At 37.4% G+C, this 24,724-nt stretch overlaps 1 protein-coding gene across 1 annotated transcript in view; it reads left to right on the top strand.

Annotated features, from left to right (window-relative positions):
• ADK (adenosine kinase) overlaps positions 1-24,724 on the top strand; it is a gene marked incomplete at its 5' end in the record, with an annotated part of 46,689 nt that overhangs the window by 4,175 nt on the left and 17,790 nt on the right. Inside the window, one exon of the mRNA XM_010171523.1 lies at positions 2,492-2,606. Within this exon, the coding sequence (XP_010169825.1) occupies positions 2,492-2,606 (115 nt within the window). The remainder of the gene's footprint in view (positions 1-2,491; positions 2,607-24,724) is intronic.

A 24,724-nucleotide genomic window follows, 5' to 3' on the forward strand; every position in this document is an offset into this window, starting at 1 on the left:
TTAAACTCATGAAACCATCTCTTGATTGTGCCATTTTCTCCTATTATAACTTCCTCATTTTCCTTTTAAAATTTAAAGTGCATGTAAATACATGCACAAATATCTTCAAGCCCTTTGATTTCTGTGCCTGCTTTGCTTCACTGTAAATGTGCTTAATAAAGTCACAAGTAGCCACTTCCTACTTAGCAAAAACTAAACACTTCTCTCCTGTTTCCTTTGATCTCCGTGATGCTTTATTGCATTTTCTAGTTCATGAGTTTCTTAATTATCAAGGCCTGAAATAGTTCAGAATTTAGGTGAACCTTCAGTAGCCTACATATTACCAAGCTGGAGGGCTGTAATTCTCCACCCATCCCCTGTTCAGCACCTTGTGCCACCAGCTGCTACCTGCTACTCACAGATCTCTTAAAAAGACATTTCAAAACAGAAGAGCAGCAATTTCAATTTTTTTTTAATCTGGCCTCTTTAAGGCACTCCTTGCCTTTTGAGAATTAGGGGTAAGATGGCCCCTCTTCACTGTCCTCAGTCCACCCAGAGGGTTTCAAGGTTCTTCCCTTTCTTCTCTGGTGGAAGACGTTGCCTTCTAAAAGCTATATTAACAGTCTAAGCAGGAGAAAGGAAGAAATAACACAAATGAGAGTGTAGTATATGTAAATGAAAAGTATGAGGTAATTGTAAAGAGAGGTAAAGCAACCAAAGGGAAATTATTTTAGTGTTTGGCAAATGTGTATAAATCAATGGGCTCACTGACTACCAGAGCTGGGGGAGGCTGAGACTGTTGCATAGAGCGAGATAATTTTCACATAAGTAGATACTGGTAAATTTGTAGCCTGGGCGTATTCTCTGTCCATAAGAAAGGTGAAGTGCTTGAAGATCAACAAGATTATAAAAAACCAGCAAGTAACCAGGACTGAGTGGTATGCAGATTATAGTTCTTGAAGTGTTTAACTGACCTGCTGCTGAAAATAATCAATCTCTTGTTGAAACCAGCAGCAGCAGTCAAAATGGCACATCCTGTACCTGGGTTTCAAATAATGCTATATGCTGATTTTGAAAAATAAAAATCAATTTATTAATAATATAAATCAATTGTAACAACTCTGGTAAATGATTTTAAATCACTCTGGACAATTTTATTAATGAGCTCTGTTCATTACATAATTGTGTTTAAAAATGAGTTGGGATTCATAATGAACAGGACACAAAACAATGCAGAAAATATTGCTATGTTTTCATATATACAATGCTTGGCCCTCACCAAATCAGATACCTTTCACTACAGTTGCCAGTTGCCTGTACACAAGAGCAAAGTGGGAAAAAAGTATGGTGTTGTTTAACACAAATATTAATAAAATGGGACATAGTAAGTAGCACAGAGAATAATTAGTCTTTCTTACTTTTCCTAATATTAAAAAAAAATAAAAGAAAAAAAAGAAAAATATAAATGATGGGAAGAATTAGATTTATGCATACTAAAGTTAATTTGTAGACTTACTGTCTTGAGATAAATTTGAGAACAAAAGCTTCCTGCGTAGCATTATAAAAGGATTTGATGCTTATACAAGTAGCAGGAATACCTATGTTTAGATTAGATTGAGAACAAGTCAATTAGAAATTTAAATCCTTGTATTTCAGATTATAGGGCAACTATGAGAATAGGAAGGATAATATTTCAATGACAAGTTCTGTTGTTAGATTTTCTTGCATCAAATTAAACATTTCAAACTTGTTGCTGTCAAAGATGTTGGATCAATGAGAGGTTTGGTTCAGCATGTTCCCCTCTTCCTAGCTACATGCACTATAGTGTACAAAGAACCTTTAAAGCAAAAATACCTGAAATTTTTGCAGCTTAGCCTTATTTCAGAAAATAGGGGAAGTCTGTTCCCCACTGAATATGGCTTTCGCCCTTTGCTTCCCTGCATCTCAGTTATGCAACCAGCTAGTGAGCAGAGAGCATGTTCACCTGGGCTGCACACCCACTAAGGTGCTGCAGCGTACAGCCAGTTTACTTGTTGAGGTCAGTTGCTGTAGGGAAGTTACGAGAAACAGTATTTGTAATCCTGCTGAAGAGGGATTGTAGTACTATAAAACATGCCTAAATTGGATGAAAAATCGGGCTCAGGGTTTATCCGAAGTATTACCAATTTTTTTTAATTTTATGATAGGTAAGGTTAGAATCCAGTCAGCAGCAAAGAAACCCACTAATTGCTCATTAGGAAATGCTCTGTAATTCCTTTGTTAGCTTTGCAGTTTTGCAGCAATTGGAATAGCTGAACTATCATTATCAAGATTAAAAACAATGGTCTCATAGTACTACATAAACCCTTTGGAGAATGAAGTATTCCTCCTTTTAAAAATCTTCCTCTACTGACAATAAAGTCTATTTTATACCTACCCATAAGAAAATAAATCTTTGATTTGCTAATAAAGTTCTGATCTCTCACTGCTCTAGTATGCTGGTAACAAGAATTTTCCCTCTCTCTATTAATAGACTGAAGACATTAAAGAGATAGCCCGGAAGACACAAGCCCTGCCAAAGGTGAACACTAAAAGGCAACGAATCGTAGTCTTTACCCAGGGGAAAGATGACACTGTAATGGCTACAGGTATATTTTTCAAATCTCCTTTGTCACTCATAGTAAATATTCTAGTTAATCAATTCCAAGTGTGGGTTTACAAATTAGGAGTGTTAAATGGTACTTCAAGCATTTGCCTTTTGATGTTAGTCCATGTTTCTCATCTGTTATACTTCTAATTGTTTTCAGATACTGAATTTGAGAAGTTAATATTTCACAGAAATGCCTGAGAATTTAGTTCTGAACATCTTAAGTTATTTTTTTATAACATAGATCTAAAATATTGATCCAGTTGGTTTTACTCAGATTTTTATGACTTGAGATTTTATCTGTGTAGCCATCTTTGCTGCAAACAAGAACACACTATGCCTGCTGAGAACAGCTGTGCAACAGTATAGTATATTTAAACATTTGTGAAGAGGAGGAAGTGAAATCCAGTACTAAGTGAATTTCCAGGCTTTTTTGCTTTGAGCAGAAAGTCTCATTTATAGCTTTTCTCAGCCGTCTGCTCTTCTATTCTCAAAGGAGTACGTGGGAAAAAGGTATTCTAACAGGGATACGAGTACTTTGTGCTGTCTAAATTGATGATGTACGATGCACAGATTTAAGCATTATAAACATGACTGCCTACCTTTTGACAGTCTCTTTAATTCTGTCCACCTATGCTTTTAGACTAAATAAAGCTATTAAAAACATGTGCTGTGGCAAGCCATTTTAGTCGTTCATTCCTTCACAAGGTAAGTTGTTAGTCAGGGCTGAATTCCTCCTTTGGAAATCAAGTGAAGTTGAGGAAGCTTTGCACCTGAGGGACCAGTGCTTGCTCATATCATATTTGCCTCAAAATCAGAATTGGCTTCAGACTGTGGCTGCAGGGCTAGGCACTAAGTAGGTATGTCACTGCTGTATAGATCATTCTTAGCAGCAGTTTGAATTATTTCTCAATAATGTGCTTCTCCCCTATTTTGTTAGCTACAAACTGATTTAAAGGAAATAGAAAGCAGTCATTGGGAGTTGGGTATGTGTGTCTCACTGAATAATGATGGAAGTGTTGCTTCCAGAAAGTTACTGCATTACGTGAATGGCCCATATGAAGGCACTCCACTCGAGTATTGTACAGTTGGCTGAAAAATAGCAGTATAAAAATGTTTTTGTACATGAACTAGTAATAACGGCAGTAAACCTAAATCTTATATGTTACCCTCCTGTACTCTTATTTAATTTTCCACTGTGTACTTATTTTATTCTTCAAACTGGAGTTGTTAACAAATCCATTAATCTCCTCTTTGATATTTTAACAACTGGGAGCTTATTTGAGGACTGACACTTGCTGATCTTAGCTGTTTGTTCGCTATGAAATGAACTTAAATTAGAGAATGCACTTTATATGCATGATAAATGCAAGATGGATAGAGAGTGTATGCAATGGTGTCAGCTACAATAGCAAACATGATAAATGTTAAGGCAGTTTTGAGCCGTGGGATAAGCTATTCAGTGCACAAGCATAGCTGAATCTCTTTGCTATGTTGTTATTCATGGCAGCCAAATAAATGTCAATAATAAAAGAGAATTAAAGATTTTCATTTCCCAGAGGCAGTCCTCTAATACAGCTTGATCTTTCATTTCATTTGTAATTCGTTCTCATGTCAGGATGCAATCATTCGCCAGGCTCTGTGTGTCATGTTAAGTCATTTAATAATGATTAAGAACATAAAAATGTTTGGCCTTTGGGGCAATTCTCGAAAGAGATACCAATTTGTTATTGTTTTCCCCCTTTTTCCTTCCTTTGGTGTGGATCATCTTTTTTCCCACCTCCTCACATTAACCTAATAAAGAAAAAAGGAAAATGTGTCCCTTAATTTAGCATATGACGATACCACAGAATGGCATAGAGTACTGCTAACACGCTTATTTCAACACTAATTAGGTCGACTTGTGCTTTGAAACCTGCAGTGGAAAGTGTAAAAAGTTTCTAAATGATCTTTGGAAGAATTACTGCATTTAGGAGTAGTTACCAGTATAAAATTAATTTCCTTTTTCTAACACACAGAAGAGGAATACATTTTCTGAAAAAGCAGGCTGTGTGTAGCTGTTTATCCTGCCCTTCTGCAGAAACAATGTAGTCTCAAAGAGTTTGTGCCTAGATTAAAATAGTGTTTGCAAAGTCAGCTATGGATTTGGATATGCGTGTTGGTACCTTCTGCTTTATATTTTGTCCAGGTTAGTAATAACATGTTTGTTAGTTGGAAGATGTTTCTGTCAGTATTGACTCAACTAGAGAGGATCAGTATCGAGGCAAAGGACTACTCTTTCTTCTCTTCTGCTTCTGCTTTTAACCATCCTTCCATCAGCTGTTGGGCAGATCACATATTGCAATGGTCAGAGTTTATGTCCAGAAGAGTGCAGGATGGAGCTGGAGCTTACAGGTGTGAGAGTAAGAGACTCCGAGATGAATTTGGCCTTTGTGGGTTTTCTACCTTTTGTCTCTCCTCCCCTTCCCCATTTTCCCCATGGAATGCACTCTGGCAGCAGCATGAAGCAGCATTACTGTGAGCCACAGGAGCAGAAGTGAATGTCTTGGGTCAGGCTGCACTCTGTGAAGAGACACAGCTGGATGGCCACCCACCACCTTCTTTCCTTCCCCCCTGCCCATGCATAGCAAGATGAGATAGGCAACATCATGGCTATAAGAGCATCCTCAACAGAGCTCTGTTTTCTCTGTCAAAGCCTCTGCATACTGTCCAGGACAAGGTAGCCATGGGGCTAGGTTGAGAGGGGCTGGGTTACAAGAGGAGGAATGCAGCTCTTTGATGAATTATGTGTAAGTTGAATGGGAAATCAGGTAATGGAAATAATGAGGGGATACACTTTGATAAAGCTTTGGCTGGAAGGAGAGGAAATAAGATGGATAAAAGAGGTTGTTGCAGGTTGCCAACTCATTCATGGTGGGATGAAGGCAACCAGATACAGCTAATCATTACATGTGGAGAGAACTGTGGCAACAGTTGTTGGTTCCTGGACATTCCAGAGAATGAAAGTATCAATTTGAGGAGGAGAACATAGGCCAGAAAGGCACAGTTTGTTACCAAAAGGAAAGAAAGATTGACCAAGAAGTTTTGAGAATACAGGTGTCACGAACAAGGGAGAGAGCTTAGACTGAGAAAGCTAAAATGTCTACTTCCTCCAAAAAATCTGGCCCAACCATACTGCAAAGATGTTTAGTCATCTTATTAATTGTTGCAGTTTACACAACGTTATTTTAATGCCCACCAAAACCACTGGTGGCTCACCTCAAACAGACCACGAGCCGTAGGCACTCAGGCACAGATTCACAAGCAGCTCAGAGGTTCATGCAGCTGGAGCAGATCACAAAAATGGTGAGAAGCAATAACTGCATCAGCAATCCCAATCTAAGCCATTTCCAATTGTCAGTCCACTTTCTTTGGCTATGTGAATTATTCATATTTTCAGAGGAAAAAATTATCTCTCTCTACCATGGAGCACATTGGGTGTTTCTACTGTCTCTTCATATCTCCTCCGTCACAGTACTCCAGCCCCAAGGCCCCTTTTCTCTCCCCTGCTTTCCTGTTCTCTGTCAGGAGGAATAATTGCAAGGAAGAGGCAAGCTCAAATTCAAGCCGAGTGTGATCAGTGTGGTTTATAGGGAAGGAAAAGAGTGTTTAGGTTTGGCACACTGGAGCTGTGGCAGATGAAATGCCGACTAAATTAACTGTCAGCTTCTAATAAGACTCTATGGAGAACATGCAAACGATCGTTGTCTGAAATTTTCCTCTTCATGTGGTAGAATCATAGAATAGTTTGGGTTGGAAGGGACCTTTAAAGGTCATCCAGTCCAACACCCCTGCAGTGAGCAGGGACACCTTCAACTAGATCAGGTTGCTCAGAGCCCTGTCCAGCCTGACCTTGAATGTGTCCAGGGATGGGACATCCTCAACCTCTTTGGGCAATCTGAGGTGTATTTTTTGATTATGTCAAATTTTATATTTTTACTGAAGAACTTGAAGACATTGGGTCTTCTCAGTGACCCTAAGAATTAGCGTTGGTAAAAATGTTGCAATTTTCTCTAGCATTGGTCCCCAACATGACTGAATTTTGATAAGACTCTCTTGAAAAAAGTAGCCTATGAGAGGCATCTGTGACTAAACCTTTCAGTAGAGAATTATGGTTTGGGAAAGGTACTGGTAACTGAAAATAGGATCTATGGACTTGCTTACCAGAAAGTTTATATGAAGAACAGTATTCAGTTAATTCCTTGTGTGGGTGCTCCTCCTCCATACTGGGAATTACTTGGCTATCAAGACTCTGGTCCCATTACCACAGCCTTGTTCCATCATATCCCTTTTCCCAGGCCTGAGATTCTTGATTTGACTGAGGGTTCCTGAGCTTATGGGATATATTCATTTCATGTTTCAATACTTCTTTCTGTAACCGCAAAAAATACATATGCTGGGAAAAGGGGGAGAGTTAATGAACACATGCAATCTCCTGATTTCAGCAGCTGGAGCTTTTAAGAAAGGCACCAAAAATCACAAGCTCTGGCAAGAGCATATATGTCATATCTATATGTGTGCTATAACATTTGTCAGAATCAAGAGCTGTGAAAGCTATCCCTTTTACAGAGTTGCTCATAACATTTTTAAACAAATTACTTTTAGTCAGATACATTTTATGACTGCTCTTGGCCCAAAGGGAAATCTTAGGAAAGTCTGAGCAAAATCAGTTCAGCAATGGAAAAACATACTTTTATATTGAAATATTTGCATAATTCAAAAACAGCTGAAGCTACAAACTTTAAACTTGGCTTGTTTTATAGCTTTAATAGAGGAAAGAAAAATAACCCAAATTTAAAGAAAATCACTTCAGCATTTTTTGTTATGAATGATGAAATCTGGCATGTTCAGGCGTGAACATAGAATTTTCCATTCTCCCCCCCCCCGCAATGTTTGCAAGACCACCTCTATTAAGGGCACTTTTGTAATAACCTCATTTGTTAGAATGTGGCAGTAAAAATGGATTTTTAAAAGGATTCAAGCATTAAAGCCACCTTAGTTAGGGCTTACTAAGCACTTAACATCTTCAGTTTGTAGGATACATTACTTGAGAATATGTCAGGAAATGCATTAGCAGTGCTGGCAAATGTGGTAGAATGAGAAACCTTCCCCTTAAAAATTTCTTAGCACACCTACCACATAGTACATACTGAAATAGTTTTGTTAATTTCTACTTGTTATTATTACTTGTTATTTAATCTACTCCATAAATTAAACAGCGTGTGCAGTATAGCCAAATTAACATGTCACAATAAAGCTTGCAATATTACCAAATTGTGAAGCCTGCCTACCAAGCTTTTGCTGTTGGAGTAATACTAGGCATTTGCCTTTACCTGTTGTCTGAAACTGAGTACTGAGCTAAGTAAATGCTGGTGTCACCCGGTGCAACCATTCTTAAGGTAACATATGAAGATATGTTCATAAATTATAAGTTTATATGTTTGGATAGAACCAAAGCCTGATCTAAATGAAAATAACAACAAAGGTATGGACAGTCTGCTTTTATGAATGATGAAGCTTCTTTTACTTTGTAAGGATGTGTTAGATCTTAAATATTTTCAGAGAGTTTTAAAACCGTTTGTTTTAGAAGGGTTGTCAAAATTGTGGAAACTAGAGAGATTTTTAGAGCCATTCTTAAATCATAATGGCATGATGCTGTATGCTTTTGGGGGGAATAAAAAGGACTGATGTTCAAGCATACAACTTACTCTGAACAGAGGTCAGAAGGTTTTCTTTGTCAGGTTGTGCTGCAATCATAGACCAGCATGTTACCTTGTAAGCCTATCTATAAAACATAGAAGTATTTATAGCTATTGACACTGCTGACATTTTATGGTGGGCCTGTTTGCAGCTCCTCTTTCTGTGGGTTACCAAGTATTGTGTGTTCTCCTCTGAGAAGCAAGAAAAAGTGGTATTTTTTTTTCCTTCTCACAGCTTTCGTGCTTAGCCTTCCAGACAGGAAAACCTTGACTAGCTCTTTTTATCAGCCAGCCTTCCTATGTGTTTACATGAACAGGAGTAGTGTCTTGGACCTAGGGAAATAGTAGTTAGGTTATATTACAGTGTGTACTCTTTTTCACAGGATTACACACTTTCACTCTTACCTATCCATTTATATTCACAAATGGAAAGAAAAGCTTAAAAATCAAAAATGGATTTAGGAAAAAAGGAAATTTTAATCTGCTAATGGCATAAGAAATGTGCTAGAAAGCCCAACAGAATTATTAGTTGTGTTATTATTAGTTGTGACTTAGGAAACCACAAAACCTAAATTAATAATGAAGATTTGTTGATAAGGATTAATGAATAGCAAAGCTGGTAATACCTTTTTGTAACTGAAACCATTCATTACTTCATGCTGTGTGGTAGAGGAGGTCTGAGCATTTTATTAGACAACTGAAACATATTGATAAAAACTAAGTTCCTGGATACCAGTATTTTAACTGGACTTTGAAGTGTATCAAGTATTGCATCTCCAAGAATGCACATACATATATATAAAATATATATATATATGGATGGATGTGATGGGTCTATGCGTTTCAGTAATTTTATATTGATTTTTAAAAAGGATATCTTTTCTAGTATAACTTGACAATACACCTGTTCAGCTCAGAAATTGAGTGAAGCTGGGAAATCACATTTTTTGTGTATAATCACTAAGGAATTTTCAAGGCAAAACTGTACCTCTTATTAAACCTAGCCTGAATTTCAAGTACTGCAGTGAATTTACATTCTGGCATTCAGAGGAAAAATTTCCCCTTTAAGCTGTGGAAGATGCATGTTTGTTGAAGAGAAATGAATATGGGCCCCATCCCATTCCTTAGGACTAGGCAGCATTTCCTCTTGCACAGGAGAATTTCTTTATTTGTTTCTCAGATGCAAACACATAGGTATACAAAGTCAATTTGTGTACCATAATTCTAAAAAGCATTCTTGGTGGCATAACTGTTAATATACAAATCCACTGCTTAGGTGATAGAAATTAGATGCTATTGAATATGATATTGGAGAGGCAATACGGAGTGAAAGAGTGGGAGCAGGACTGAGGCAGACCAAAGGTCGGTCTAACCTGGTACCTGCAGCAGTGTACTGTTAGTGGGTACTTGTAAAAGAGGATAAAACCAGAACAAACCTATAGTGATACTTCCACGTTACACTCCTAGCTTCCAGCAATCTGCAGCTTGGGAATTTCTGCACTAGAGATGTTGTCTTTGTGCCTAATAGTCCAAAACAGGATTTTACCATACGTAATGTCTTGTGATAATGAGTGTCACAGACCCTGTCTTATATAAAGAAATGCCTCCCCTTATTTGTTTGGCTTTAACCACCTAAGAACGTTACTGGCAGTCTCCTGCTGTTTGTACTGCACAGCCAGTCCGTAGTCATTCCATATACAACGTCTTGTTACTTTTGATTTTACAGAGCTCTTGCTTATCTCCCCTTCACTAGTCTTTTTTCCAGACTGTTTTCCTGTTCTGTTTATTTGTTCTTTGTTTGCTCTGTAATTCTGACACCCTGGCCCACCCTTCACTACACCTTTTTTTCAGGTCTACTGTACACTTTGTGAATGAGGGACCAGGATGTTCAAGTACCTGAAAAGTTTACAAAGTGGTTTAATTCTGTCATCTCCTTTGTTCTGTGTTCCTCTCCTAATAATTCCTAACATTTAATTGCTTCTCTGGCCGCCACTGATTCTTGTTCTCCTTTTTTCATAGAATTGTCTGTTGTAACTTCAAATTTTCTTTGTGGTATGGTAATAGGTGGTTTAGAGCCCATCATTGTGTATTTAAAGCTAGAATTGTTTTTTATATTGATTGACATTTTATAGCCCATTAATGTGAGAAACTTTTGCAATTCTTCACATTCAACTTTTGGGTTTACTATCCCAAATGAGTCTAAATGTATCACAAGAAGATGGCACACAGTACACTGAAGAAGTCCTCTCAGCAATGGTATGTATATAGCCTGGAGATGCTACCCATAACAGATAAACACAGTTAACATCAAGACTGGACATAGGCAGGAGGATTTCAATAAGGCCATTTTTTAAACCACTTGAGGCCTGTATTGCTTGGCTCTGGAGAGCAAAGTTGAATGAATTTACAGTAAGATATCGATCCAGGTGTCATTCAATCCCAAATAGACACTATTGTTCAAGAAAGAAAGTAGCTTAGTACAGCTTTTTTTTTTTTTTTTTTTTGAGAAATTAGCCATCCCTGTGATATTATTCCTCAATTAGAGCATCCACATAGAATTAATTTATCATAAATTTCTGATACCTCGTGTATACATGGCTGTAATACCTTTAAATAGGTACCATTTTACTGGTGACAGGAGTGAATTGTGAGGTGGTTCATACAGAAAAAATTGCATCGACACAGTATTACTCTGTTTGCTCAAAATATGAAGCAACAGAATTACCTACTAGAAATCCTAAGAAGAAAGAATTGTAGTAATTAAGCTTTCTGGTTACCAAGGCAGGCCCCTACTCTTCTGGAGTAGTCATGGAAAGAATGAGGGTTCTCCTTATTCATTCTGTGGCTACATAGTCCTTAGAGAGGACTGAGGCTTGGGTCCCTGGCAGTTTTTAACTGTTAGAAAAGACAGAAATCACTGTCTCCTGCTACAACATGCATTTCCATCCCCTACTTTTCCTCTATACTGCCAGCACTTCTCTGCCTACGTGAGGAGCCAGTTCAGTAGTCTGCACAGACTGGCAGAAACCTACCCTGGTAAGGTATTGAGCTCTCTGAACCAGCTCGTTGCAGGGTCCCGATGCGTACTGGTGCAAGTGTGGGAGGAGGGGATGCAGCATTTGCAGGAGAAGGAGACAAGGATGAAGCTGTAGTATCTGCAAACTATAGAGGCTGAAGTTGCTGTGAAGCCTCACTCTGCAGCATAAAACATGATGTTTTATTTTGAACTTCCATCTAGCAACAAAGACTGTAGTTCCAAAGTTGGAAAGAAAATTGCTCCAGGATCAGCTGGTAATATTATAAAATAATGTCTGCAAAGCAAAGAGCAAAGAATAAGGGGACAGAGCCATAAATACACTGTCAGAAGGGAAATGGTCTCTCTGACATCTCCTATGCTGAAAACCACCCATTTTATCATAGAACTGTATAAAAATAATGGTGAGACAGCAGAATTGGTCATTCAGTAATTGGGAAGCATTGGAACTAATGACAGCCTTCCAAATTTAATTTCTGCTTTTCATGTGTACATGTAATTGGTGCAACTTTGCCAAAGTTATCCTGTTTTCTGAAAATTACACCTACCCATCTCCATGTACACCAAACATGAAATTCTGGTGACTTCTAGTTTTTTAGCAACTGTTTATGCAGCTACAATGTTATGTCAGTCTAAATATAGCTTTCTGACTTTCTGAACAAACTGGAAAAAAAATCCAAAACTAGAGTATTCTGATTCATGTAAAATAATTTTCCTTTAGACTTTTCATTAAAGTTATGCTTTAAGGTTAAAGTTCAGCATTTTCCTTTTCTATACTTTTATTCTGTGTTGCATATTGTGCTGCAATATTCAGTATTGGAAGCTACCCATTTCTTCTTAAAAGCATATGGTTTAATGAGTTGAAATATGAAATGCATACTTTGAAAGTTTACAGTGCATAGGTTTCCCCCCTCCCAACACTTAGGTTCAAATCATACTACCAGGGTGGCTATTTTATGAAATTAATTAGATAGAATTTTTTTAACCAATAATTTTTAATTTTTTCTCTTTGCCCTAATTTGGTGTGATTATTTTTTTCATTGTAAGAAATTAAATGTATGGCTTGTTAACATAATAGATCAATAATTTGTTGGCTTGACTTTTTTTTCTGTGGAGATGTGGGAAGATCAATGTCTGTAGTGCCCTAGGTCATGATCAATACTTTTAATAAAACTTCCCCCCCCCTTTTTTTTACCTTTGTACCTTTGTATGGTTTTGCTTTTATTAATGAGCTTTTCCTTTAGTTTCAGACCATTAATGGTTTTCAGATAATGTCATACTGCCCAAGGTCAAGGCCAGTTTGAACTTATAACTCTACTTATCAGTGATTAAATCTATTGGATGGGCTTAGATGTGTTAGAAGACAGGAGTTTGAAGCACTGCTTTCTCTAGAGACTCAAAGTTAAACCAACACAAAATCTCAACCTTTTGGGAGGATAACACTTTAAGGCTTTTTTTTCATTTCCTTCTTAAACAAATAACTATTGTCTTATTTTTGGATCTCAAATTGGCGTTCACATTGCAAGTTGCCTTGTCTGATCTTCAGTTACAGATATTAAATGCTCCATATTGAGTTTTATAATGGTATATTGCTCGTTTTGCAAGACCAGTTTGAAATAAGGTAACCTATCTTTTGTTCATTGCTGAAAATCTGGATGGGAGGGCAGCAACTTATCAAAGTATGTGTTATCAGCGGGAGTGCTTGCAGAGAATGTGATATTATTGTCTCTGGGGCTCAACCCAGTGTCTTTTGAAATCGATGAAAAGATCTCATTAACTTCATTGGATATCGATTATGGCCATGGAGAACTTAAAACATTCATTAATATTAATGGTTTATACTGATCCATGTGTCTTTTTTGTGTGTTGCACCTTGTCTGCAATCTCCGATTCAATTTTTGTAGTCTACCTAGAGGTTATACAAAAGGCGAACTTTATGTATGCTGAATGATTTGATAACACATTTTACCTTAAGGTATCTTCTTTGTTGTCTGTTACAAATGAGGTGCATAAAGAACTGGACCCTTTGACCACTGGCACCCAGGCGGAATATCTTCTGTAGGAGACCTTTTTTTCCATTATTTTGGCAGTGTTAGCCCTTTTTTATCAGGCAGCAGTTCACTTCATAACAGATCATCACAGAGGAGTTTGAACAGCAGAATCTCTACTCAGAAGGTGCCCTACAGACTCTGATAGCCTATCATCTTTAATTTAGAGATTTTATTTCCCATCTTGTCATTACAGTTCAATGAACATTGTAGAAAAGTTTAAATTGTAGCTATCCTTGTCATGCTTTTGCCATGAATGATGGAACTTAGGTTTTCAAGCCTCTAATCTTCACCAGCTCAAATAGTCACTATAAAATAATTGCACAGAATGGAAGGAGAGTAAAATGTGGGTATGTATGGTGACCCTGGATGAAAATTAGCTGCAGGAACTGACCCTTTGATTAGAAGTCTCTCTACTGTAGCATCCAGTTGCAGGCAATAGAAGTGAGAAATACGCATCTGAGTAGAAGACAAATCCTTAGCTCCAGGAGAGACAGAGCAGAGATCCTGGCTAGTGGAAAAAGAGGACAAAGAGAAGGGTTGAATTGTTCCTGATTCACCAGGCTTTGGGGATTTAGGATTCAACATCTAGAGTTGGAGGGGGGCAAGGAGGGGAAGGGGACAAGGAGGTTAATTGGAGTTCTTGAAAATGGTTAATTGTCTAAAAGTGGAACTGTAAGATTTTATGATTGGTTTGGCTCCGTGATTTCCGCAGTAGGTTTTACAGACAAAGCAAAGCGGAAATGGTTTAAATGCCGTGTCTGAAATGTAGGCTGTGCACGTTACTCATGTACCAGTGACCTGGCCGTGACACACCTGGGCATGATACAGAATATGAAGTGGCAGTTTAGGTATAAACCTCGGGATACCACAAAAACAATGTTTATGTAGTTGATCCCATTTGAACAAATGTAGGCTCCAGCTTACTTTCACCATAGCTGTTTTCTTTGTTATGAGTAAGAAAGTCAGTAAAGTAAACAGACCTGACTTAAAGTATATACAGACAGCATATTTAGTGACTACAGTAAACATGAACTATTTTTATATTGTTAGGTTTTGGCTACACCCACCGAATGATATAATACTAATGTTTGTTTAAAAAGAATACACGGAGTCATTAGAAACCAGATTTAAAGTTTGGAAGGCTGCATTGGTTTTGGTTTTGGCTGCATTTACATTGGTTTTGTTTGCTGTAGTCTGCTACCCTGTGCCCCTCACAGCCCTCCTGATCTGTCCTGATTCCTCTGCCTGCCCCAGCGATTAGCAGTGAAACCTAAATCAGAGAGGAGTCTATGGAACCAAATATTTATGTCCCTTGTAATCCGACACTGTGATATTGTACTGTGAACCTGAAAAGATGCCAGGCCAGGCATTGTGGCTAATAGCAATTGATCAGGAATGAAACTGCAGAATTCTACTCCAAATTGTTGGCTTTATAAATTTGATAAGTACATATCCTGACAGGATATAAAAGTGCAATAATCTGTGTGTGCCCTCTCTTTCCTCCCCACCTGTCCAATTGCAGAATGCTGTTTGAACAGTATATTGTTGTTGCTGACAACTGAATAAGAATTTTTAGGAGCAGTTGGCTATCAAATGATGGCAAATTTAAAGGTTATGCAAATTGTGCCAGTACAGCCCAGCTTGTTTCAGACCTCTTTTCTCTATTATCATATCAATTGAGTCAGCTCATAGTAGACAAAGCAAGGTTATGGGAACCACCTAGAGCATCATGCACCATTAAACATCAATGCAGCATACATGAACATCTGCAACAACGATCTTATTAACAGAGGGTATAACGGAAGGCAATAAACAGCTTTCTTAGTCACTTAATTGTAAAAAATTTAATAACCTAATACTTGCATTATTTATCAACAGCAAGTTGGTCAAAAATTATGCAATTGTGGTGGATTAGATTACAATACCTATTGCACAGTGTAAATTACTACCAAAATATATAAATCCATTTGTAAGCAGTTAAACATTGTAGTTAGTAGAGTGCTAAAAATGCAATTTTCTTTTAATCTCTGGTGCGTCATGGAATATAAGTGTCTGGTTTTTGCACTGACATTTTTATATTTGGCTAAAACCAAATGTAAAAAAACCTAAAGTTTGTTTTTGGATTTCCTGATTAACTAGACAGCTTAAGTGTTTCAGACTTAAAGGGACAGTTGTTGTGAAAGGTAGAATACAGAAACCATAAAGTGGTCTTTGTGAGTGCAACCAAAACAGATGTTTGGAGAAACAAAGCAAAGCACATTAGGTGTTCATGCTGGATGTGTATTGTGTGGGAGCTTCTGTGTGGGGGTGGTCACTACACTGGTCTAGAAGATGAGAGTGTGTGAAGCTGTGATCTCAAATGGCTTAGGGAAATGAATACGGAAATTAAAATATGTTAGAAATTGATGATAAAGAGAAACCAGGTTTGGTTCTTCAAGGCCAAGCCAAACTGCTAGGGACAGGCTAGGATTGGAGTACACTCTTTGCTGAAATTGGATAGATCAGTGGGGAGTGACAGCACTCCTCTCCTTGGAGATTTGGGGCACTGGTGCATTCCCTGGTTTAGGTTAATAGGGAACTGGAGGCCCACTCATAAAAGGTCAGAGCTACAGGAGGAAAGCACCACTCTTCCAATTTCAACCTGAAACTGCAAAATGTACAGGCATTGAGGAGTAAAATCAGAAAAAGTAAATAAGAGACTGAGTAAAATGATACAGGCTCAAAGGTCGAGTTTGACAAGTGTGTTCAGCAGAAAAACCTGCTCCAAACGTTGGTCTGCTCCCAAGCAGCTTCACTCCTTCCTGGTGCCCTCTGCTCCCGCCTCTGCTGCTGCCGAGTAGCAGCTATCGGATCAGATTTGTATTTATATGGAAAAAGAATGAAGCCTTCTAAGTTTTTGTTGGCATAAAAATCCAGATTGTGCTAGGATCGTTGGCTACAGTCAGCCTCAAGGGCACCAGTAGACACCTCAGTCATTTGTGTAATCAGTAGGAGACAACAGAGAAGGATAGGGGGAAAGAAGGTGAATGAAAAGACAGTAAGCAGTAAAGATGAATGAAAGCTTGGTACAAGTATAAGTTTAGCAAGTTGAGAGTTACAGAAGTTAATTCTGTTTCCATAAATAAAGTTTTTCTTCAAAAATGTTAAATTGAAAGTCTTAATTTTTTTTTAAATATGGTTTTCTTTCTTCTAGGAAAAGATGACAAAAAGCACGCAACATGTCTAAATAACCATTAAATATATGTTTTATGCTAAAACGGTTCTAAAATGAACAAGTAACAAGCATTTTCCAATTTTTTTCCCACATTTTTAAGTTACAGTTTGAATGATCTCACTCTGTAGGCTAACCAGGGTTTTTTCCTGCATATCTATTTATTTTTTAGAGCAGGATCTGCTTCTTGCCTTTCTTCATAACTTTTCAGAACTTAATTATATTAGCAGAGTGTCCATATTTTATTTGTACATGTCTATTTACTTACTTAACAACCTTGTTTTGCAGACTGGAAACTCTTTAGAGCAGGACTTTTTTTTTTCCTTATAATACATATGTTGGTGGTCACCTTGACAATAATGAGAATACAAATTAGGTTTAAAAGATCACAAGTTAAACTTGGCTGTATGTGTCAATTAAAATTTGATGATTTTTAATATGTTTTATTGCTTCTAAAAAGATCACTGTGTTGTTTTGATTTTTAAGTTGAAATAGCTTAAAACTGAATGATTGAGCAATTTAATACTACAGAAATAAAACTTTAAAGAAAAGTAACAGAGTGACGGGTGATGGTAGGGGTTTGACAAGGTTCTGCAGGGGTAGGGGCTGAAAATTTTTAGTTTGTCTGCTAGGTTGGTTGTTTTGGTTTTGTCAAGCAGCCTGTTTTTATAGCGTTGGGGTTTACTTTAAGTGACAGTAGTGCACACACTGTAAAACCTGTTGTATTACCTTTATGAGTGCCTGTATCCTACTGCCATGCTTTGAAGGTCTTGTTACACAAACACATGATTCAAGAGCTCTTGCTGGAAACTGTTTGTCAAAATTACTATTATAATAACTGTATCCAAATGAATTTAGTTCACTATGTAGTCAGTATTGTATAAATTCAAGGTTGCATGATTTCTGTTAAAATCTATGTGAAATTATTTTAAAAGATGGTAGATTAACCGTCGTAGTTAAAGCAATGGTACAAATACTTTTAAACTGATAAAGTGATACCACAGAGATCATACTCTGGGATATTTAGTTACCTAAGAAATTATCTGCAGCTAATTTAGAGGTAAAATAAAACTTTATTTTGGGCCAAATTCTCTTTCTAAACTGGCATAATGCTTAAAGAATTCCATTAAAAACAGTGGAGTTGCTCTGGTTTTAACTGGCATTTTAAGAGCAGAGTATTTTCCCATTGAGATTAGAACAAATTTCAACCTTCACTGCAATGACATCTTCTAATAGATCTAAAAGCTGCAAAAGCCTGAGAAAATTCATTTAGCAAACACGTTTCATTCTTCAAAAATAAATAAGTAGTCTAGGGAGATGTTAATTAAAGGCAAGACAGAATTTACAAATACAACATGAGAAAAAAAAAAAATGTTTGTAAAGTTCTAGGTCTGAGCTCTGAGTTAAAAGGATGAAAAATTAAAATTTCTACAAGTAATTTGAATATTTAAAGACAATGGTGCAGAATTTCTATGGTATACCTACCTCAGCGATGTCCAACTAGTATTCAATATTTTTTAATTTTATTTTATTTTTTAAGGACAAATATATATATACACATTAACTTATTTTTAGTAATGTTTCTAGGGAAGGCTGTCTCTTTAATTCTGATGGACTGATTGTATTTATGAAACTAAATATAATTCTCCCAGAATAAAAAGCTCCTTCAGAACTGCTCTGTAGTGACCTAATGCTCACTCCTTCTCTTTTCAGTCTTACTGATGCTCAAGTAAAATAGAAGTGCCTTGGGCCCATTTCAGCCTCCACTGACGACCCATGCTTCTCAGATTATCATGTAGCATATAAACAAAGCTGTCATGTAACATGGCATTTATTTAGATGATGAGATTTCTGTGTTCACCACTCTGAAACTGAGGTATAGCTAAGAAAGGTTGCAAGTTTTGACAGGTGTGTTTGCCCTGCCAGGGCAATATGCTTAACATATAAAAAAATATGAGGCATAATACAGTTTTTGTCCTGCTCAAAATCAAATTATAATGTGTTGTTCTCCTTTTTTTTTAGTCAATGCCCTGATAAGCTTTTGAGTAGTAATTGCTTTGACCAGATTATAGGTTGATATTTGTCAGAAAATTCTCCCTCGGACAGTGTTTTGATGGTCCAGCTATGCAGTGGTTTAAAATATGTCTGTAGAATACTATTAAATGGAGTACAAACACACAAGCATTCCTGCTGGTGTGTGGGTCAGTGCAAACAGTGAATGAAGTTCATGGTCTGCTTTCTGAACTGAAAGATGCTTCATTTTTGTACAGTCTACGTAGTAAAGTTTCAGGAAGTTGAAGAGCATGTGTGAGAATATATGTGTCCATGTAATTGGACATACATATGTGATGAATTCTTTACGTTAGACATTGACTTTCCAATTGTCATTGTTTGTGTGTGTTTTCAGTTCTTGAGCTACCTATTTATGGATAGAAATAGATTTGTTTGTATTTCCCATTCCCCTATACAGCTCAAGAATAATAGGTTTGGGGGAGGGGGTTGGCTTGGTTTTTTACATGTATGGATCAAATAAGATGTACAGTGGCCAAACCAATACATGTAGGATTTACAGTGCAGGAAGATACTTATATTTGTTAATATCCAAGGCCAGATGTGGTTTTGTGTCACCCTGTACTTTGACTGGAGTGGCTACTCTCACTGCAGCAGAGCATGCTCTCGATAGCAACTAGGATCATAAAATTCACAGTTTTGTTTATCGTAACCCATCTCTTCTGTCTTCAGGACTGATTTGATCTGAGCTCTTTATAGTAATTCCAAGACAGTCATTGTGTTGTACTAGTGAAACTTCTGCAGAAGCTTTTCTTTGTTTTGGTGCCTATGACTTTGCACCCTTTGCCTTTCCTGAGTCCTCAACCCCTTTCCTGGTCCGGACAGAGCTCACGGGAAAATAATTTAGCTCTGAGCACTGCCTTCTGTCTGCAGCAGCCATGCCGAGGTGGGGGAGTGCGTTTTCTGGCAGTTCGGTGGGCGCAGTTTCTCTGAAATCTGTGCCTAGCGGGCAAATGCCGATACTCTTGTGTGCTTGGAAAGGCTTTTTCAGGAGAGTTCATTGCCATTCTAAACCTTAAACATTGTGACACATGCCAGAAAAATTCAGCGGCTTGTTCTGTAGGGCAGTTTTTCCATATATGTGTGCATAAATATATATATTTTAAAAATGTTATACTAGCACCAAGCTGAAGCAAAACTAGTGTTTTCTGTTGACCTCTTGCTTCCCCATCTTTTATACAAAGTATTTTGTTTACTTGTGCAAACAAAGGATTATTTATGAGAATAAGAGAAATAAAGTAGAGCTTCAACTCATAGCACTGGCAGTGATAATATAGAAAATACTGATGTTTACAGTGGCTCCCACACCTTCTATAAAGTAAACAAAACACATTTGGGCCTATCGAAGCTATTCATGAGTCATTAGTTGATGCTGTTACATGTTTTGCAATTGTTGTAACTAGATAGCAGAGTTCTGAGTCTGATCTGATGTTGGTATAAATCAAGAGTTACTTCGGAGGAATGGTGTTGAATTAACAAGAGCGCGGGCAGAATAAGGTGTAGGTTCAGACGATATACACTGGGTGCAAAAATAGTGTTTAATTTTACATCATTGGTAATAGTTGATGTGTATGAGTGTACAAGTTATTTTGGAGGAACCTTCTTTCCCCTGTTAACTCCAATCCTATAAATTGCCCTTTAGCGAGATGCTGTGAATATGATTTCTGAATAAAAATACTCTTGGCTAGATAATGGAGCAATGTGTATGTCTGAGGAGAGCTGTAAAGGGAAGACAAGTCTCATTGAACATCTTTGGATTAACTTTACCTCCTAGGAGAGAGGGAAAATGGGGCCTGCACACTGTCGTTTCCCCTACAGATATCTATATGACCATGAGTAGAGCCACAGAAGATTCAAAATCTTTGGCATAATATTCCTTCTCCATTTCCACTGAAAATGAACTAGCTGCCTCTGAGGGACAGTATTTTGCATCCTGGCCAACACAGCTATATGGACTTATGCTTGCTTAGCAAGCTGCAAAGATAATTTTAGCCTGATTGCACTACTTGGGTCATTTATTATGGAAATAATATTTGTATTAATTATATCATACCATAGACACATAAATGCATTATAAATGACAACTACTCTATAACTTGTTTGGAGTAACATTGTTTATTATAGCAATAAAGGATTAACTTCTTCTACATTACTAGTTACAAAGTTTTCTTGGCTACATGATGAATTCATTAGAATACAGCATCATTTGTTGTATTATTAAAATATCTAATTAGAAAGATCCCAAAGCAGGGTCTGACTTGCATCTCGCTTGTTATTGTATTTAACTCCATTGATTTGCACAAAGAAATTCCTTACTTTTCTGACAAGCCCTACATAGCTACAGCACCAGACCAAACAATGCACAGACCTAGATGGAGGAGAGAGGAAATGTTGGCATGCAAAACAAGGCAAACTTAACATGCGCACAGAAAGTGCCAGGGGGCCTGGAGTGTTCATCCAGTACAGCTATCTGAAAGTCCCAGCCTGAAAATGCAGGATCTCATTCTCTTTGCCATGAAATGACAGGTTGAATCAGTACTGCCAGGTTTGAAAGACGTCATCACTGGAAGTCTTGAGGATTTCTAACCCGGGTCTCAGTGCACAGTGCCCTGCCCCATGTTACCTTTTAACTTTGGGTAGTGCTGTGCTGATGGGGTGGGAGAATTGCAGTACCTAGTTGGCTTATGTTATCGTGTGTGGTATCTGTGTGTGACGTACAGCAACAACAGCATTTTTTAGTGTAGAAAAAACAGGGGAAAGTGTTGTTATACTAATAGTTTTTAAAGTTGTATTAATTTGGTGGAAAAAGTGAGGAGACTTAGAACCTATAGGCTTCTGGGTTTTACCTTCTGGAGAGAGGAAGGAGCTCAGAGTCATCCTAAATGACATGGTCTTGTTCCAAATACTTTTCTCATTACTTCTTACCTTATAGCTGCCCAGAGACATTTATAGGTTTTGAGTTCAGGTTTCTATGTTCTGTTAAGTTCTTCCTGTCTCTTTTTTTTCCCCCCTCCTTTCTTTTTATCTGTTTTTGGCCCCCGATCTAAAGAAAATTAGAAAGGATGGAGGTGGGGAGGAGATGGGGCTGAATTCTGTTTCACAGTTGTTCCTTTTTTTACAAGTTAAAGCTCACAAAAGAAACATGAATGTGTCTCCATCTTGTAAGCATCTGTACTACCACTCCCAGCCCACGGATCAAAAGCTTATTTGAGGAAACAGCTAGAAGTTTTTGTATATATTTTAGGACTCTCTTCTTCCTTTTATTTTATTTTAATACAAAATTAAGGACACTCCAACATGTTGCCCATAAGAGTTCTGTTACAGGTAATTAAATGTAAGTTTACACATTTAATCTACTTTTAAGAGCAAGAGAGACTGGTAAATGACCCAGTTAAGGAAAGTACTCAGCCTAATTGGATGTAATGATTGCTTGCTGGTGTTTATTACTGTACTAAGAGTAGACATGTAGTCTGTGATTCTAATTTGGTTTAAAGACAGACCTGTAGTATTGCAGCTATCATCAGAGTTCGATTGTTTCAGTTAACATCATGAAATAGGCTTGTGTTCATTTGGGAGCTTAAATGTATTAGAATGGAAGGAGCACTGTTTTTTCAGTTAATATTGCTCTCCAATTGTTATCTCTCTCCAGACTGTTTTACCTACAAAAATATCTTAAGCTTGATATTCTAGCACATATTTTTGCGTGAGAAAAATACAGATTTCACATCTTTATGTACATAATGCAACAAATTAACTAAATTTACCAATGAGCTGATTCCTTCTGATTTATCTGTGAATCTTGTCTTCAGCCTATGAAATCACCCCATTAATGTTTGTTTTTTATTATTTCTATATTGTTCTAAAACAGTTGAGTTCCTCAGCATTGAAAAATCATTGAGAGAGCTGGATCAAAGTCCCAAAATTTTAAATTTCATTAATGTTTATTTACTAAGATTTCCCTAATTATAGACACCTTGTTGCAATTTACACTTACAATTCTGGGCTTCCAGGAAATGATATCCAAGTGGAACGTGTTGTATGCCAGGGTGTTTACCATAGAAGATATTTGTTGCTTAAAAATAGAACACTGGATTTTATGCCCAGAGGAGCAGCACTTGGACTTCAAAACACTTATGTAATTACTCTTTATTTCATAAGCTCTCCGAATGATAAATGAAATCAGAACTGACTTTGAAAAGCAAGACCACTGATGACCAGTGCACTTAGCCAAGGTGTCTCTATGTTCGCTATGATGGATTTCAGAATTTTATAACATAATAAATCACACACAAAAATGAAGTTAAAGCACCATTAAAGTCACAAAAGCAGGATATTCAAAATGGAGACTTCTGCTTCATCTTAATTCACTCTGTGGTGCCTAGTTGTTACAAAACACAGATCAGTGAGAGATGTTAGCTATTTTTATGCTATTACACAGACACAGCAAGGTAAATTAATGGCAGCTTTAATTCTAACTGACTTCATTTATTGTGAGGGAAAGAAAAAAAAAAACACCTCCTCGGTATTATTTTGTTGTATCTTTCAATATGTGTTATTGTTAACTATAGTATAGTAGACTCTACTATGCTAGTTCTCCTAAGGTTAAAGAAAGATCATGTGCCTGTTGGTTGTGTGCAGATGGTACTGTCTTTATTATGTAGCACGTGCTCCAAAGCCATGCTAGCTGCTTCTGAAACTTCAGTACTCCAAAGTAGAAGATTATTTCTCCTCTTGAAAATACATAAAGTTATACAGACAGAATGTATGACCCAGGTAGAGATGGAAAACTGTGATCAGAAAAAAAAAATTAAAAAAAAATTGTTCTCCTACCAGCTGAATTCCTTGATGTGTTTGGGGTTTTAGACTGAGTTACTTACAATTACACCTACTGCAGAAAGAATAGAGTAAGAGCTCATAGTGCAATACTTACCTGCAAGTACTAGAGGGAGCTGAGGGAAGGAATTAGGACAGAGGAGGAAAAGAAAGGAGAACAGTGATGGTGAGAACTTTCATTTGTGTTAGTTTGCTTGAATAGAGTCTTATTTGATGCCAGGCGCCATTTACAGCATTTGAAATATGATGTCTGTGCATTATTCACTCTCTGTGCCCAAACACATATATTTGTATGCCTATGCAAGTGTCTACTGGGTATTTAATGTAGAACATCTGTGTGTGCCCATGCACACTTGAGAAGGAGGCAGGTTAGTTTATTACAATGTGTCTTCAAGAGAGTAACTGCTTTGTTCATTGTTTTAGTATTATCTAGAGCAAATCATACATACTTTCTTGTGAAATGGATGAATACACTCTGCTTGTCTGGCAGAGTTTAATGTAAGACCTCTCTTTCTTGATTTCCAATTCAAATGAACCCTGTTAAAATTACTAAAAAACATTGCTCTTGAAGACTAGCTTAAGAGCACAACACAGCACTGAAGCACATTTCTGAATAGCTTTCTTAACAGAATAGAGAGTAGGATGCACTGAGAACTGACTGAAACCTGTTCTTTAATTGGAATATTCATCTTGTGTTTTTCATTACCCTTTTCCCTTTGCCTCTCATGGCTGGTTGTTGCTAATGCTCCCTTCCCCTCCCCTCCTGGTGGGCCAGCCAACAGTTCCCTCTGGAGGCAGCATCATTATATCTGCCTGGTTCACTTAGTAGCAGATGGTGAAGAGCAGTAGAGCTCATACACTGCATTTCACAGAAACCAGGATCCTTCTGGTACCTCTGCAGCATACACAGACTTGCCTGATTTGAGACTGTGAATTCTTTATGTGCCTCCCAAGCTAGATTTCCTTGTTTGATACTGTCTACATCAGTGTAAGAGTGATTTTTATGATCTGCTCTATTGCTGGACAGTGAAGAAACTATTCGTCTACAGCTTTCAGCTACTGGAGGATCTATTTCCCATTTTATTTCTGTTTTTACCAAAAATGAAAAGAAAACAGCTCTGATGATTTTAATTTTCACTGGTTGACAGGCTTTTCTTCCCCCTCCCCTTTTTTTTAATTCCT

Source organism: Antrostomus carolinensis, unplaced genomic scaffold, assembly GCF_000700745.2.
Source record: "Antrostomus carolinensis isolate BGI_N321 unplaced genomic scaffold, ASM70074v2 scaffold49607, whole genome shotgun sequence".
In the NCBI taxonomy this organism is placed as follows: Eukaryota; Metazoa; Chordata; class Aves; order Caprimulgiformes; family Caprimulgidae; genus Antrostomus; species Antrostomus carolinensis.